Below are 16,834 nucleotides of genomic sequence, written 5' to 3'. Positions count from 1 at the left end.
TAAGGCTATTTCATGACGTTTCATGACTCAGTGTCGTTATTATCAGAAAAATCAGGATCATTCTGCGTTAATTAATTTCCCTATATCACTATAAATGTCTGAAACCACATGAATACTCCTTATAGGTCTAAGTTTTAGTCATTTCTGTATTTTAATGCTCACTTGACAAAATAATAGAACAGCGAAGTAAATTCCATATAAATCCCGTCTGCTGTGTAAAGAAGAAATAAGTGCCACATGTTAACTCTACCGAAGGTTTTCTTTGTGCTGCTGGTTATCCTGCAGGAGGCGAAACGTGGTGAAAACATGGAAGGAAAACAAAGCAGCGGCAACGCTCGCATGTTTCTTTCCTTCCTCATCTGATGGTTTGCACATGATCCCACATGGAAAGTCAGGATAACGAGGGTCTTTAGGCCTAATTAATCACAGCATTTAATAACAGAAATAATTGTGGAATCATAAAATGGTGACACTCTTAAATAAAACCAACAGAAAAATGTCTGGATTATATTTACATGTAGCTGTTAAAGCTGCCGTACCAACATTTTCCCCTTTCTCCTCCAGACCTTTTTAATCCTGGTGTGATAGATGAAGCAGGTGGTGGAAACCTTCCTCAGAGGTTTTCTCCATATTAACATGACAGCATCACACAGTTGCTGCAGGTTTGTCGGCTGCATCCATGATGAGAATCTCCCGTTCCACCACATCCCAAAGCTGCTCTACTGGACTGAGATCTGGTGGCTGTGGAGGCCGTTGGAGTCCAGTGAACTCATCGTCATGTTCTAGAAAGCAGGTGGAGATGATCTGAGCTTTGTGTCATGGTGCATTGTCCTGCTGGAAGTAGCATCAGAAGATGCTCCACTGTGGTCATAAAGGGATGGACATGGTCAGCAACAATACTCAGCCTGGAGGTAGGCTGTGGTGGTTAAACCAGACCACGTTGGTACTAAGGGGACCAAAGTGGGCCAAGAAAATCTCCCCAGATGTGGCTCCTTTTATCTGGAAAATTGATTGTCTAAAGAATAAAACCTTCACATGTGGAGATGATTGTCAGTGGACTCAGTCATGGTTCAGCCTAGAACCACAGGAACAGGGACTGATATCCAAATGTTCTCCAGAAGGACGTTGAGTCTGTCTTCCAGCCGCAAAGAGCTCCGTGTCTCAGATGTCACCAGAGATCATCGCAGACACATTGTGGGTCTGTGGAAACTCCTCAGTTCTGAATCCAAATGTCTAACAGTTGTGTGTGTGTGTGTGTGGTTGTGTGCTCAGGTCAGCAGGTTCTGGGTCTGGTAGAGAACCAGAGCGACTGGTACCTGGGGAACCTGTGGAAGAACCACCGACCCTGGCCGGCTCTGGGGCGAGGCTTCAACACAGGTGAGTCCCTGACTGGTGCAGTTAGCATGTTAGCATGTGTGTCATCACAGAGTCACGTCATGATGACATCATGTTTGAATTATATCAAGTGTAAATGTAAATATTCCACCTGCTGGTTTCTGTGGTCTACAGCTCTGCAGTCAGACTGGAATTGCAGGATCCCTGGAGGGTCCGCAAAAGAAAAAAGGGTTTTGGCTTATCTCTGAATAAGTGAATAACTACACATCACAATCGGTGTGAAAATTAACCAAATATGCTGAACCATTTACCTCCCCTTACGTCAGGTTTTGGCCGATTAAAAAGTGATGGAGATAGTTCACTGCAGCTACTACTCGCAGTGGAAATGTTCTTATTTCCATCCACTTCAACGAGTGATGGCTGACCCCCTCACAGGTCAGACTGGAGAGAAACTGCTGGAATTTTCCAGTATTGGGACGTAGAAAGTGTGATTTCAGCAGGTTTATCAGGCACTCATTCATTAGTGATTCATTAGTGATTCATTAGTGATTCAGTGATTATTATTATTATAATACTGGAGGAGAATGTAAAACTTGGACACTCTTTTCTAAAATAACTAAGGTTATACAGAAGTAAGTGGCCAGTACTTCAGCTTATTTGTCATTTTCGTGCTGAAGAATGAAGCAGCTGGAAAGTAGCCTGATCTCTGATGTCTGGAGAGCTCGGTTGGGTTTGTTTCATGGACATTTTGTATGTCCTGAACTCAGTGCCGAGGCCGTCCATCACATCACTAACCTCTGAGCCACCATCCACACTTTGCAAGCGCTTGTTTCCAGGTGGAGGATCTGATGCTTGTTTCTGCCCCATCACTCTGAGACAGCAGTTCTCAAACCCAGTCCCACCACCAGATGCACCCCTAGTTAAAAGCATGTCAGCAGCAGAAGGATGGATCTCTTCCTCTGCTGTAGCATGAGGTGATTAAACCAGGAAACAAACTACTACATCACCTGAAGTAGCTAACTACGTCAGGTGACTATTTACGATACAGATGCTGCTTTAGTAAAACCATCTGCTATTTATGACAGGTGAGTCATTTATTTCTAAAGTAGCCTACAGGCTTTTCTCTGTCCAGGGTGAGACGTCCCGAAGTGGCTTGCTGCTGTCAGATGCTGATACTCTTCATTACCCACCACTGACCATTACCTGCTCACGCCGAGGGAAGGAAGTGCCTCGTCATATTTTATTGTTTTTTGGTAGCTGAAATCTTGGTCGTTGATTCATCATCGTTTACCTGCTGGTTCTTCCACAAATTTGTCCACATTTTGCCAGCAGTGCAAAAAGTGTGTAATAGGCCCCGCCTCCCTCTACCTCTTCCCCCCCTCACCTTGTTTGCAAACAGACGTGCAAACACTGAGCAAAACGATGTCATAATTTTTTGCAGTATCACAACATTTATGTTGTTACTTCCTGGGGCTGGTATCGTCACTAATTTCCTGAATCGATTCGATTCAATTCACAACATCCTATTTTGATTCGATTTCAATTAAATCTGTGCTCATTTCCATGACGACCATGATGCCATCCGTGTAACACGGAGCAGGAGAAATCCTCCATCTGCTCCTCTCTGGAGCGAGATGCTTCCATCTCCACCTGCTGAGAGAATCTAGAAAACTCATCTTTCTGTCTGATTTCCAGCTGGATGACGTGTTTTCCAACACGTGCACTCTGTCCTCTGACGGAAACCTGTGTGTGCGCGCGCGTGTACTGATTGCCGTGCACACAGAGAGCAGCGATGACATGTCGTCATGGAAACCAGATAAATAGCATCAGAATGTTTCCTGTTTGATAAAAGACGAAATGGAAACCTGCTCTAGAGGAAATGTGGATTTAAATCACCATGTACGATTTATTTTAAACTACGTTTGGTGACATCACTTCCTGTTGTCTTAGCGTTAGCTGCTAATGTGAGCGGCATCTCGGCAAGAGAAGCTGATTGGACGAAGGCAACACAAGAAACCAGGTGTGTGTATATATGCTAAGATCTTGCAGAGCATCAGTAATGATTTATTTCATTTGAACCGATTAAAATCGATAAATCGATTTTTTTGATCCAGCCCTATTACTTACTGTGCAGGAGAAGAGCTAGCTTCCCATCAGACGAGCTTCTTTAGCCCTCGCAGTGCTTTCCTCTTTGGAAATACAAGGCCGATTTTAATCCGGGTTATGTTCCTTTCTCTGTCCGTTAACTTTTTCGCCGACCATTGATTTTTTGGGGGCTAATGTTGGTTCGTGGTCGTCTTCTGGTCAGTGTTTCTTTTCACTCTCTGCCATTTCGCTTTGAGTATGTGCTGCCATTGCTCACTGGCTGAAGCCTTTTATAGGGAGGGAGGGCCGAGGGCTCCGAGAGGAGGGAGGAGGCGGAGCTTCACTTGAACATACATGAACGCATGGCTGGACCGGCTGGTGAACATTGGGCTGTAGATTAAAGGGGTACCCAAAAGTGTGTTTTTTGAGCAGTAAACAGCACAGTATTACTTAATTGTGATGCAAATCAAATATAATGTTGATAAAATTTGTATTTTTTTCAAGTTTATTAGTTTATTAGTTTATTTTAAAAATGGGATTTTGTGGGTAAAAAATGGTTCATAGCGCCCTCTACCGGGTAAAACCAGGTTATGTTTTTTGTGACATAGAGAGTTTATCTATGTCATGAGAAAAATTTAAAACCCCACAGCTCCTCCCTCCACATGCAGGTAGGCGGGTCTTCGCCTTGCAGGCGTAGAAAACCACGCCCACCAACGCATATGAAGGGATGTGAACTTATCTGGTGTAGATCTGCTAGTTTCAGACTTCTGTTCTTTCACAGAGTTTCTGATGAAATATTCCTGCATTGGGACGGATTTGTGCTTCTTAGGGTGTAAAAGTAACACCGGACTTTATTCTTTAACTGCTGATCGTCATCTGGTGACAGACAGCAGCTCAAATCGTAGCAGCAGCAACTTCCAGCAGCTGCCACAACCTGCCACGAGTCTCCACAGCTTTCCAGAGCTGCTGGAGCTGCTGACAGGCAGCTAACAGCGCTAACGCCTCACACTGATATGTTCAGGACCACCTGGTTCATGTGTAGCAGAGGAGATTCAGGAGGGAAAGTCTTCCACCTCAAAGATGCTCTGTGGCGTAGCTGCTTTGTGAATCTCGCTTTGCATCTTGTCAGTGAGCTGAGCTGTCAATCATTTCTGCCTGTGTGTCCCGACCCGCCCACTCTCCGCCCCCTGATCACCCCACACCTCCCACCCCAACCCCTGCAGTTTCAGGCATTTTTCAAATTCAGCAGTGGGTGGAGTTACACAGAAAGTAGGGGGTGGAGCTACACTTTAACACGGAGATTGATATATTTCCGCTTATTGCTCCTTTAAAAACAGAAGGTACGGACCAAAGTGCTCAAATTACTAAGTGTTCAATCACTTTAGTAAACTTAAAAAAAGTCTGAACTGGCTTAACTTTGGCTTTTCCAGTCCTGCTACTGGTCCTTTTCCTGAAAGTTTTAAGATCTGGTACATGAAAATAAAAATGCAGTGAGGTCAGATTAGGTCAGCAGTTATCTAGCATTTTATTGGCTGGAGGACGTTTGACAGACAGCTCATTCAACAACCCGAGAGACAGGAAAAATAACCCAGAGCAGAAGCTGTGAGAGCAGAGAAAGAGTCTGAAGGAAAGAGACCGAGCTGGAGCGCAGGAGGTTTGAACCTGCAACCCTAAAACCCTAAACCTGAGAAGAGGAGCAGAGTTTCCAAAGGAAGACCATTTATTTGAGAGCAAGAAGGAGCTTTTAGAGTGTGAGAGCAGAGTTTAGAGAGCGGGAAGCACCTCCATACTTCAGCCCCATCAACCCTACAGCAGACACGTGTGTGTGTGTGTGTGTGTGTGTGTGTGTGTTGGGTGTTGGTGTGGCTCAGAAATAGACGGGCATATGTTGCTTCTCCACAGAGCTGTAATTTGACAGAAAGCCTCCAGTTTGGCTGTGGTTGATTGGCTGCGTAGCCATGGCAACAGATGGAGCACAGCATGGGGTGAAGGGTGGTTTGTTTCCTCCGATCGGAGTAATAATCCTCCATGTCCGTCCTTCCTAAAAACTGGCTGCTAAGTTTTTGGTGTTTTGCCTTTGTCTGTAAGGAGTAAATATTCTCAGTGAGAAGAAGCTTTAAGTTGAGGTTTGACGGGAAATTTAACATCTTTAGATTTATCAGAGATAACAGCAGGCGGAGCTTTCTCAGCTTTCTCAGCTTCACCAGGTGTGTGTTTCCTCTGCTACCTCATCACCGCCGCTGTCTTTCCAGGAGTTATTCTGCTTCTCCTGGATCGGCTCCGGAAGCTCAGATGGGAGCAGATGTGGAGGCTGACTGCAGAAAGGGAACTAATGAGCATGCTGTCCACCTCCCTGGCCGACCAGGTAACACACACACACACACACACACACAGCTGGACCAGACATGAACCATTTCTGACCACATGTTCCAGGTGATCTGCTACGGAACAACAGGAGGGCCAAAAAAACTAGAAATCTGGAAAAGAACAAGACAATCGGTGTGTCCCAATTCAGGGTTTGCACACTTCGAAGTGCGGATTCGTCGGCCACATACGTCATCGCGGTGCGCGAAGTACTGTCCCAATTCACAGAATTTGAAGGATCCTCTGAATCCACCCTTCGAATCCGCACTTCCTTTGGCCTCAAACGAAGGATGCTGGTGATGCATCCTTCGCGGCCTCTTTTCTCCCACAATTCATTGCGCACAGGACGGTGGCGAATCAGCAACCTCAGAAGAGTCGTATTAAGTTTAAATAAAGTTTTATTTTAAAAAAAGTATGCTTCTTTTTAACTACACTTTAGTATATACGTTACAAAATCAAGTACATTTAAAGCATGTTTGTTAAATGGTGACATTAAAATTCGGTAATATTTGATATTCAATGACTTTTAAGGGGTTAATGAAGTGTGTACCGGCCGGAAAACAACAGAGCCTCAAACCGTGTTTTTCTTCTTTTTTTTTACTGTCGGTGTTGCAGGTCGGTGTTCAGCGTCTACTGACGTGTCTGATGAGTAATTTCAGAGGTTTAAGTGATTCAGCGTCTCTGTTGTTGCTATGGGAAATTCTTGTTGACTAGGTAGGCTGTCCCATTTCACCAACGTTAAGCAGACTTTGAAGTGTGCAGCCTACGTAGGACACTCTGTAGCCTACGTAGTCTGCGCACTTTGAAGCTTGCAGACCCTGAATTGGGACACAGCTAATAACTGAGGAAATTCGATAAATAAAAGTATAAATACATGCGGAAATATAAAGAATAATAAAATAACATAACAAAGCATTAATTATTATTACTCATAACTACTGTCTTTAGTTTTGCTTTTATTTTTTTTTAAGTATTCATAAATATAAGTACATTTTTTTCTTTTTTATATTTAAATTTATTTTTTTAATATTTTTGTATATTTTTTCATTTGTTCATTTTTACATTATTAAGTGAGAAAGTGACAGAACAAAGTAAAGCGGGACAGTCTGAGCTGAACCTGCTTGGTTAGCCTGTTAGCGTAGCGGAAGCCGTCTACTCATTATGATCCCGGGATCTCCAGCTCTCCTCCAGAGCTATGGACCTGCAGGTTTTACATGTTTTCCTGCTGCAACACACCTGATTTAGATCACTGGATCATCAACAGACGATTCGGAGTTTGTGAGTCTTCAGGGGCGGCCTAAAAAAGCAGGGTAACCGGGCGTACAAGTCCGTTGGCGTGACGACTGCAAGGACGATGTCATTGTGCAGCAGGGATATAATTCCTTACAATGGTTTGATGTCGCTGCTTAACTGTGTGTTTAAGAAGTTCGTAGTTCCTGACCAACGTGATGGACTCGTCTACGTGTGGAGATGTTTGATTTAAAGGAAGGGAGTTAAGGCAAGTTTAAGTGGCCTTAGGCTTGTTTTAATTCAGATTGTAGTAAAGCAGGTTTAGTAGTCCCTGCATGAATGTCTGACCAACACTGGCAAACAGCATGTTAGAGCATCGATGTGAGTTCATTTTGCACATGTCAGGAAACGGTTGTAATGACTACAGCTGGGTTTTATTCTGCTTAAGGAATGTGACGACATGTCCCTCCTTTAGAGCCGTTCCTAAAGTACATAACTATATGGAGGAAGTCATTCCACTTTACAGCCAGTCAGACTTCCTTCCACGTTTCAGACTGACTACAGGACAGGTGGAGGATTGTTGTATCTGTGCCAGGTAACCAGCCACTTGTTTCCCCATCATCAGTAATCGTGTCCTGTGTTTTTTCCCTCCCATCCAGGGAATGTGAGCGAGCTAATACAGTTCTGTCCGGAAGTATCGGCTGAAAGTTACTGACAGAAGGAGGTTTTCCTGGTCCTTGTTGCTCTGGTGCATCTAATGACAGACTGTTCAGAGTGACAGCATTGTTGCTGCTGCTAACTACATGAACTGGTGCTGGAGCAGTAGAAGCGTCTTGCAGACAGAATGTTGTTTACCTGTTCAGGTGCAACATAATGGTCAGCAATCTGGTAAATGCTCATTCTCACGTATAATAAACTTTAAGTTCTGCCGGGTTTAGGAATTCAGAGCCAATAAAAGAAATGGAAACATTTGTCTGGATGGGTAGAAATAAATAGATGCTGTGCTGCTTTGCTGAAGCAGCCAAACATCAGTCTGTCCAGGTTTAGTAAAGGTGAGCTGGGGTGTATTGTAGTAGAAACATGTAAAACCTGCAGGGCAGTAGCGCTCCAGGACCGGAGTTTGAGATCCCCGCTCTTATCCCATTGGTTTAGCACAGCGGCCTGTAATCGTGTTCAGGAATCGACTTTTCACCCTGGACAAGAAGCTCTGCCTGAAGGCTGGTGATGGACAGACTGGACCCCCAGAAAATAACAGGAAAGACAAATGTGAAGAAAAGAAAACCAACCTGAGAATATAAATATGAAGCTGCACAAGCAGGAAACGTTCACGTAAAATAGTAAAAGCAGTAGAGCAAAGAACAGAGAGCAATACACGAATAAAAATAAAGTCACATATGTGAAGATAAATAACTAAAAAATTTAGAAAAATATAAAGAAAAAAAGACAGAAGTTTAATTATAAAAAGAACATATTTATTCAAATTTAAACATATTTATTCATTTATGTTTAACTTGTATGTATGTAGTTTTATTTGTCTATATTTTCTTATTTAATTTCCACATTTCTGTTTTGGTGTGTGTCCCTGTTGTCCTGTAGTGTGAGCGCAGACATGCCGTTAGAAATCATTTATGAGGCAGAGACCTCGCTGAGAAATCTCTCCTTTATTTCTGAGCCATTTAGAGCTCATCTAGACCAGAGGTACATTTATGAGATTTTAATTAAATCTTAATTAAGTAAAGTCCCACAAGGTGTGCAGTTTGGAAAATGAGGTGGTTTTCGCTTCGTCTGCCTTCTGCTGTACAATCAGGGTTTTTATCGCAGCCTCCATCAGCAGGGTGGAGAAGCTTTATGGAGGCTGGAATCTGTCACCAACACTCCTGCAGGGATAATCGTTCTCTCAAGTCTTGGCTTTCAGGAGAAAAAATATTGTTATTGAAACAAACACACAACAGAAACTATTTCCATGTTTCCACTTTTTCCTCATTTCCAGTTATTCCTGCTACTATTTACCTGCTATCCTCACTAAACCAACTCCAGCTCAGCTGCTTTGTGGCGCCACCGTGCATCAGAAACGTCTTCTTGGCTTTATTCCAGCCATAGAGGAGCATTATTTTTCTTCTTTTCACACACACACAGAACTTTCTGCTCACTGGTTGATCTTTGGCTGCTCCTGACTGGACGTTACCGTCAATCTAAGCTCTCTGATTGGTGGAAAGTCTGACAGGAAGTGGCTTCATCATCATGTCCAGGTCTAAATAGAGGTCTCTTAGCAACATAGTAGTGATGGGGATATTTTTATGATGAAATGTGATAAATAATGCTGTTATCATGGATCATGGTGGATTTACCAGATAGAGTCTCTGAATAAAACTACATTTAGTGGCTGGATTGTAAACCTCCTGGACGGGATAGAAATGTCTGGAAAACTTCTGTAGATCAGCTAAAGGGTAGCTATCCATCACATTCACCATCACAACTCCAGGTGGTGGAAGAGATGGACCTCGTGGAGACCTGATGGAGGTTTAAGGGTTTAAAGCTCTTAGAGTCCCAGGTTACAGTCTGGATGCTGAGGTCACAAACCACAGTAAACGGTTTACTTAGAAAAACTAAGTCGTACAGCTCGATTCCTGATGCTGAAGAGAAGAGTTTGCCCATCGCTGCCATGTTGCTAAGCGACCTCTGCTCTAACCTGGACATATGATGAAGCTGAAGGTAAAACCTGGTTCTGTAGTTTGCATCTTTGCAGCGACCAGGATGAGTTCAGATCCAGATTAGCTGACCTGAGCACTGAACCTGGTTCTGAACCACGCAATAAACCCAGACCTGCATGTGTGTGTGTTGTGTCTCCAGGACATCTTCAACGCTGTGATCAAGCAAAACCCGTTCCTGGTTCACCAGCTTCCCTGTTTCTGGAACGTCCAGCTGTCGGACCACACCCGCTCCGAGAAGTGCTACAAAGACGTGTCGGACCTGAAGGTGAGCCACACCTGACACCCTAACCCATAGACCCAGATCTCCATCCTGACCCCATCCCCCCTCTCTGCTTCTCCTGAACAGGTCATCCACTGGAACTCTCCCAAGAAGCTGCGTGTGAAGAACAAGCACGTGGAATTTTTCCGGAATCTCTATCTAACCTTCCTGGAGTACGATGGGAACCTGCTGCGACGGGAGCTGTTCGGCTGTCCGAGCGAGGCCGACCACAACAGCGAAAACGTAGGTGGAGCTAATCTGAGTTAAAGGTGTTTTAACCTGCACAGCTGAAGCTGTCTTCCGTAGTGAAGGAGCTCCACAGTCCACAGAAAGTTCCTGAAGGCAGCTGCACAGGTTCGCAGGGAAACTGACTCAAGGTGTCTCCTTCTGATCAGAACATGATACAGCTCCACCTGGACTTTCTCTGTAATACTGTGGATCAGAATGAAGGGAGGTGAAAACAGGAAAGACTGAGACCCTGTCCTCATTTCTACAGAAGTCACAGCGGGAGAAACAAACCGAGCACAAACATCTCCTTCCTGTCACAAAGCAAGCTCCACTGGTTCCTGAAAGACGCTTCATGTGGGTGTAGATACTCACTCAGTTCAATTCAGCTTTATTTATACAGCACCACTTCACGACAAATTCATCTCACGGCCCTTTACAGATATAAGTAGTTAAAGTCCACCTTATGATCCACATCAGTCCAGTTTATAATTACTGTTCATAACCAGTTCATAAAGATCATGACCTGGCTAGAAAAACCTCCATCCGGACCAGGACCAGGAAGGAAAACCTCCATCAGAACCAGGAAGGAAAACCTCCATCAGGGCCAGAACCAGGAAGGAAAACCTCCATCAGGGCCAGAACCAGGAAGGAAAACCTCCATCAGGACCAGGAAGGAAAACCTCCATCAGGGCCAGAACCAGGAAGGAAAACCTCCATCCGGACCAGAACCAGGAAGGAAAACCTCCATCAGGGCCAGAACCAGGAAGGAAAACCTCCATCAGGGCCAGAACCAGGAAGGAAAACCTCCATCAGGACCAGAACCAGGAAGGAAAACCTCCATCAGGGCCAGAACCAGGAAGGAAAACCTCCATCAGGACCAGAACCAGGAAGGAAAACCTCCATCAGACCCAGGAAGGAAAACCTCCATCAGGGCCAGAACCAGGAAGGAAAACCTCCATCAGGACCAGAACCAGGAAGGAAAACCTCCATCAGGACCAGGAAGGAAAACCTCCATCAGGGCCAGAACCAGGAAGGAAAACCTCCATCAGGACCAGAACCAGGAAGGAAAACCTCCATCAGGGCCAGAACCAGGAAGGAAAACCTCCATCAGGGCCAGAACCAGGAAGGAAAACCTCCATCAGGACCAGAACCAGGAAGGAAAACCTCCATCAGGACCAGGAAGGAAAACCTCCATCAGGGCCAGAACCAGGAAGGAAAACCTCCATCAGGGCCAGAACCAGGAAGGAAAACCTCCATCAGGGCCAGAACCAGGAAGGAAAACCTCCATCAGGGCCAGAACCAGGAAGGAAAACCTCCATCAGGACCAGAACCAGGAAGGAAAACCTCCATCAGAACCAGGAAGGAAAACCTTCATCAGGGCCAGAACCAGGAAGGAAAACCTTCATCAGGGCCAGAACCAGGAAGGAAAACCTCCATCAGGGCCAGAACCAGGAAGGAAAACCTCCATCAGGACCAGAACCAGGAAGGAAAACCTCCATCAGGACCGGGAGGCTTCACAACCATCTACATTCAGGTAAACCCCTGAAACTACTGAAAACAATCCTCCCATATGGAGAACCAACCAGAATGGAGGCCAGAAACTGGAAGAAAAGCCATAATTAGCCACCAGGGTTGAGTTTCGAGGATGAACGAAGTGTTCAGGCTTCTTCATGTTGTCTTCTTCAGCCCTTTTAATGGCTGCTGGTTCCATCTTACAGCAGATTGTTCATCTGGTAAAACTGATGAGAGTTGGGTCATCAGCTGGTTGAGCTGCAGGACATGAGAAGAAATGATCTTTGTGTCTATAGATTGGGACCTGGCGTCTAACGTGGTCACGTGATCAGACAGCTGATCAGCAGCTGGTGGAACCTCCCTCTGATGGAGGCCTGCCCTCCTCCTCTAGGGTCCACTCAGGTCCAGGTGCTCGGAGTACTGGAGTAATGTTCCCAGAATGAGCTTTTATCAGCTATAAAACCATTTCCAGGTCAGTTACTCACATTTTAATTTTCCATCATGGTGTGCTGAGACATCGGTTCCTTTACTCAGGAAACAGTTTGCTCAGTTAATTTTTCAGAGCTCGAGCAGCGATTTAACCCCATTAAATTTCTGATAAGCTTAACGAAGCCAGTGAGGGTGTGAGGTCCTCCTTCCTCCAGCTCAGCTCTGATGGATGGAGCCGGCTGTCGTAGCACTGCTCCATCACCGCTTCTTGGGATGCCTGACGGGAGCTCATCGGGCAGGATTAATGAAGACCAGGAAGCAGAACAGCTCCAGCTCTGCTAGCTGGACTCCAGGAGGATTAGAGGTCTGGGTCAGCGACCCAGACAGAAACGGGTCAGAACCTCCTGTTGGTAAAAATCCTGAAGATGTTCAGACTGCTGGTGAAGACTCTCCCTGTGGACCAGAACCAGGTCCGAACCGTCCAACAAATGATTAAACACTGCAGGGATCAACGTTCCCCAGAATGAAATGATAAAAGAAGAAGATGTAGAAATATTTTACTGGTCAGACCAGTCAACCAGCAGAAAAACCCAGTCAAGGACACGTACATTATCCGGATGTTTCCGTCTAATAAACTATCCTTTTAGAGCAGTGTTTCTCAATCCTGGACCTCGGGGACCACTGCCCTGCATGTTTTAGAGGCGTCCGCCTGTAACACACCTGACTTAAATGAATGTTTGCAGCTTGCCAAGAACTCGACAAGCAGTTCAGTTAACCAGAATCAGGTGTGCTGGAGGACCGAACTAAAACATGCAGGGCAGGGGTCCCTGAGGACCAGAAAATATTATGGACAACCTGTTTATGGAGAAAAATAAGTGACGTTTCAACAATATCTTGACTTTTATTATGTTTAATATATGTAAAATATATATTAAGTAATTTTATATTTTTATGTGAATATATATAAAAAAAAATAATTTTAAATATTTGATTAAATTATTAGTAAAATCTGCAATGATCTGTGGGTTTGTTTTATGTTTTGGTAGTCTCTATGTGCCGTCGGCTTTGCAAGGTTAGTTTTTTGTTCATTAAAATCTTTTAAAAGCATTTGGGGCCTCATCCACGCCTCGCACCCTGACAAAAGTCATTTTTTTAATCCTCACATATAAAGATTTATATATACTACTATTTATATTTATAGTTTTATTTATTTTATTTGTTTACATATTTGATTGATTTTACATTACATTACTCATTTCCAGGTTTATTCCAGCTTCACACCAGCATGGATCTATAAAACCAGCAAACATTTAGTTCCAGGTATCTTGAGGAACTTTTCCAGAAGTAAAATGTACACACATGTAGTAGTTAGGATGTCCGTAGTAATTAGTGTGTATTGTATTGGATCATTGATGCAATATATTGTAATATACTAATAGTTTATAGTAATTAAACTGCCACAGGATGGTAAACACCCGCTGCTACATCAGCTTCAGCTTGCTGAGTAAGAATGGCAAGGTTTATATTTCACTACAGAATAAAAACACTTGCTCTTTATGTGCAGTATGAATAAAGAAATTACATTACATTAGGAGTGACGATCTCTAATTAAAGAAGAAAACGCAGTACCTGTTGCCTCAAATATAACACAAATTTAGTGCAATAGAATCACACTGTAGCTTAAAATGGAACAAATATGTAAACGATGTAACATTCGGGACATATTGCTTCAGACTGGAAGTCTTGGATCATGTGCAGCACGCCTCTCACTGATGCATCCATGTGCTTTACTGGTGTCACCAAGGCCTCCTTGTGCACCCATTACAAGCTTGGCATGAAGGGGAGCAGTGATGGACAGCGTTAGCATGTTCTCCTCTGACATCACCAGGGTGGCATCCTTCATCGGCTTCGGTGCCCCGACCGCTTCCTCTGCACGCGTGATGTCCGACACTTAAAGTGAAGATTTCTTGGTCACTCTTCCTGACCTCTAGTGAAAGCAGAGCTGCACAGATGGCTGGTTGCTGCTCTAAAAACCGTTCTATCCCATCGTAGGAGCTGTTCCATCATGTAATAACACCTGTGATCAGTCTGGTAGCTGCACCAGACGTTAACAGCCTGAAAAGCCCGTTAATGTCTGGTCCTGCCGAGAAGTCGCACCACTGTATTTTCAGTGCTTTTTGTGAGGCAAGATGAAAACTGTTTGCAAAACGCTGTACGTGTGTCATGTCTGCAAGTCTCGCTGCGACTGTCATGTTCGATGCCTTACCTGTAACAACGGTATCCTTTGCATCCAGTCTCCATTCAGGTGCAGCCTCCTTAGGTAGCGCTGCAATGTGCTCCTCTGTGTGACTGTCATGCATGACTCGGGTTTGCAGTACATGAGACTGAAGGTTCCTCTGGTCATGTGATGTGTGTAAGAGTCACGTATGATTCAGTGGCCCTCAAAGTACAAGCGTCGCAAGCCAAGCCAACTTTATTTATAAAGCACTTTATGACAGCAGCCGCTGAACATAAAATAATTAAAAGCAACAAAACAAGTCGCAGGTCAAAGCAGCTCACTGCTGAGCTGAGAGTCCAGCGCCGTCGCTTCAACTGCGTTCTGCAACTTCTGCAGAGCAGCATCTGTCATGTGTTGTCGGGAAGGGTTGGTGTAACGGGGCTCTAGTGTTCTAACCATATTACGATATGTATGTATGTACGGATCAGAAGAATCCGTTTTCTGATGACGTCTCACAGCTCATGTCCCCCTCCCGTCTCCCTGCAGCTCCAGAAGACTTTGTCCGAGCTGGATGAAGACGATCCATGCTACGAGTTTCGTCGAGAGCGGTTCACCGTCCACCGAACGCATCTTTACTTCCTGCACTACGAGTATGAGCCCAGCTCTGACAACACCGACGTCACCCTGGTGGCCCAGCTCTCCATGGACAGGTACTGACCCGTTCTCCAGGTGTGTTTCAGTGGGATTACTCCTCTCTGTTCGGGCCTCACTCAGACTCTCCGGCTACCAGCACACACACGGTGAATCTTGTGCTGGAGTTGATCAGTGAGGCAGAATGGTTGTCGGTACGTAGGTGCATTGATACAGCGGTGAACCCAGTCCACCAAAAACCACTTGATCCTCCTTATTTCTGAAGATTCTGATATTTTCCAGCCTGACATGTGGAGGATGCTGCAGGACGATCTGGTCCATCACTACATCGCTACAAGAAGTGCAGCAGAATGCAGGAAAGAGAGAAAAACAAAGTGCGGGTGTTCTCACCGGATAAGAGTGTGTGTTAAACACCCCCATTCTCCACAGAGGCGACGTCCATGGGTTCTCCATGAACACTGAGTTTATTCACAAATCCATCCATAGAGCTGATCTCTTCCATCGTACTTCACCAGGTCTCGCTGTCACAGTGTGAAAATGATGGATGTATGGGGCTAGTCATGTAAATGTGTGTGTAATAAATACACGCATATACATATATATATATATATATATATATATATATATATATATATGTATATATAATTAATTATTGCTGGGCAACGATCATATGACATGCTGCAATTAATCACATTGTTATGTGCAAAATGTCTCTTTCCTTTAAAAAGAAGACCTACAGCTTTTTAAAGAAAATGCAGTAAATGTTGGTTTACTAACATCAGGGGTGTTTAACCTGCGACTCTGGTCCTTCCACAATGCCTCTAAATGGCTAAAATATTTTTTTAAATCTCTTTCTTGTCATTAGGTTGGAAACCAGGAACTTTTTTTTTTTTACTTTACATAATTTTCATAAGTATCTACACCCCTTAGAAGAAAGTCTGTCTATCCTCTTTTTTTTTATAAAGGTTTTATGTTTTTCTTTATTTTAAAACCTAAAAACAGAAATAAAAATGTGGTTCTTCAAAACTAACAAACATCCTACGGTGGCTCTTCATTAAAATATATATTAAGTTTCCTTTTTGAAAAGTCTGGTAACATTTGCATCTCTAAAGTAGTTTTATTTAGCTGTCTGAGGGAAAAATGTCTCTTTGGATTGGAAAGGCTGCAGACCCCTGCACTAAACACATAAACAGGTTTAGCAGCAGTTTTCTCTTTAAACAGCAACAGTTAAAATATTTCTTCATATATAAAATAAAATATTTATGAGAAAGAAGGATGAAATGTTCAGGATTTACTAACTAAAAGGTAAAAAGTCAGCAGGATGGATTTAAAGCTGTGAAGCTGCTTCCTTCTAAACACAGAAGGAACAATATGTGATGAATATCAGCATCAGGTGAACAGACAGAAAGCAGGATGAGAATCTCACAGCTTCTAGATGGTGAGGAGAGAGAAATATTCACAATATGCACAATAACTTCCATCCATGTACCTTCACTGCTTCATTATCCACATTTCTGGATATAATTTCTTTAAACTTTCATTCTCAGCTTGACTGTTTAGCTTCACCTCTGCACCTGCAGCCTCCGCTACCGGGAGTTAAGGGTTAACATCTCGTTTTACTGGTGTAACGTCAGGTCTGTAGATGTAACTATAAACATGTGTGGTATCCACAGAAAGTCCAGAATCTCAGCTACCAGCTCAGTAAAACCATTTCTATCACCAACAAACACAGTTAAGACAACAAATTATTTAAAGAGCAGCTACACAAAGTCCGAAAAATATGTAAACACAAATGTCGTCTCCCCGTGTCCA

The 16,834-nt window shown here is 43.9% G+C and overlaps 1 protein-coding gene across 1 annotated transcript in view; it reads left to right on the top strand.

Moving 5' to 3' along the window:
* Positions 1-16,834, top strand: part of large1 (LARGE xylosyl- and glucuronyltransferase 1) — a 104,705-nt gene that overhangs the window by 70,172 nt on the left and 17,699 nt on the right. Inside the window, exons 7-11 of the mRNA XM_041976856.1 lie at positions 1,273-1,377; positions 5,673-5,785; positions 9,865-9,990; positions 10,072-10,227; positions 14,918-15,081. Coding sequence (XP_041832790.1) covers positions 1,273-1,377; positions 5,673-5,785; positions 9,865-9,990; positions 10,072-10,227; positions 14,918-15,081 — 664 coding nt within the window. The remainder of the gene's footprint in view (positions 1-1,272; positions 1,378-5,672; positions 5,786-9,864; positions 9,991-10,071; positions 10,228-14,917; positions 15,082-16,834) is intronic.

This window comes from Melanotaenia boesemani, chromosome 23 (assembly GCF_017639745.1).
Source record: "Melanotaenia boesemani isolate fMelBoe1 chromosome 23, fMelBoe1.pri, whole genome shotgun sequence".
Lineage (NCBI taxonomy): Eukaryota > Metazoa > Chordata > Actinopteri > Atheriniformes > Melanotaeniidae > Melanotaenia > Melanotaenia boesemani.
This window is presented reverse-complemented; position numbering and strand designations above follow the sequence as displayed.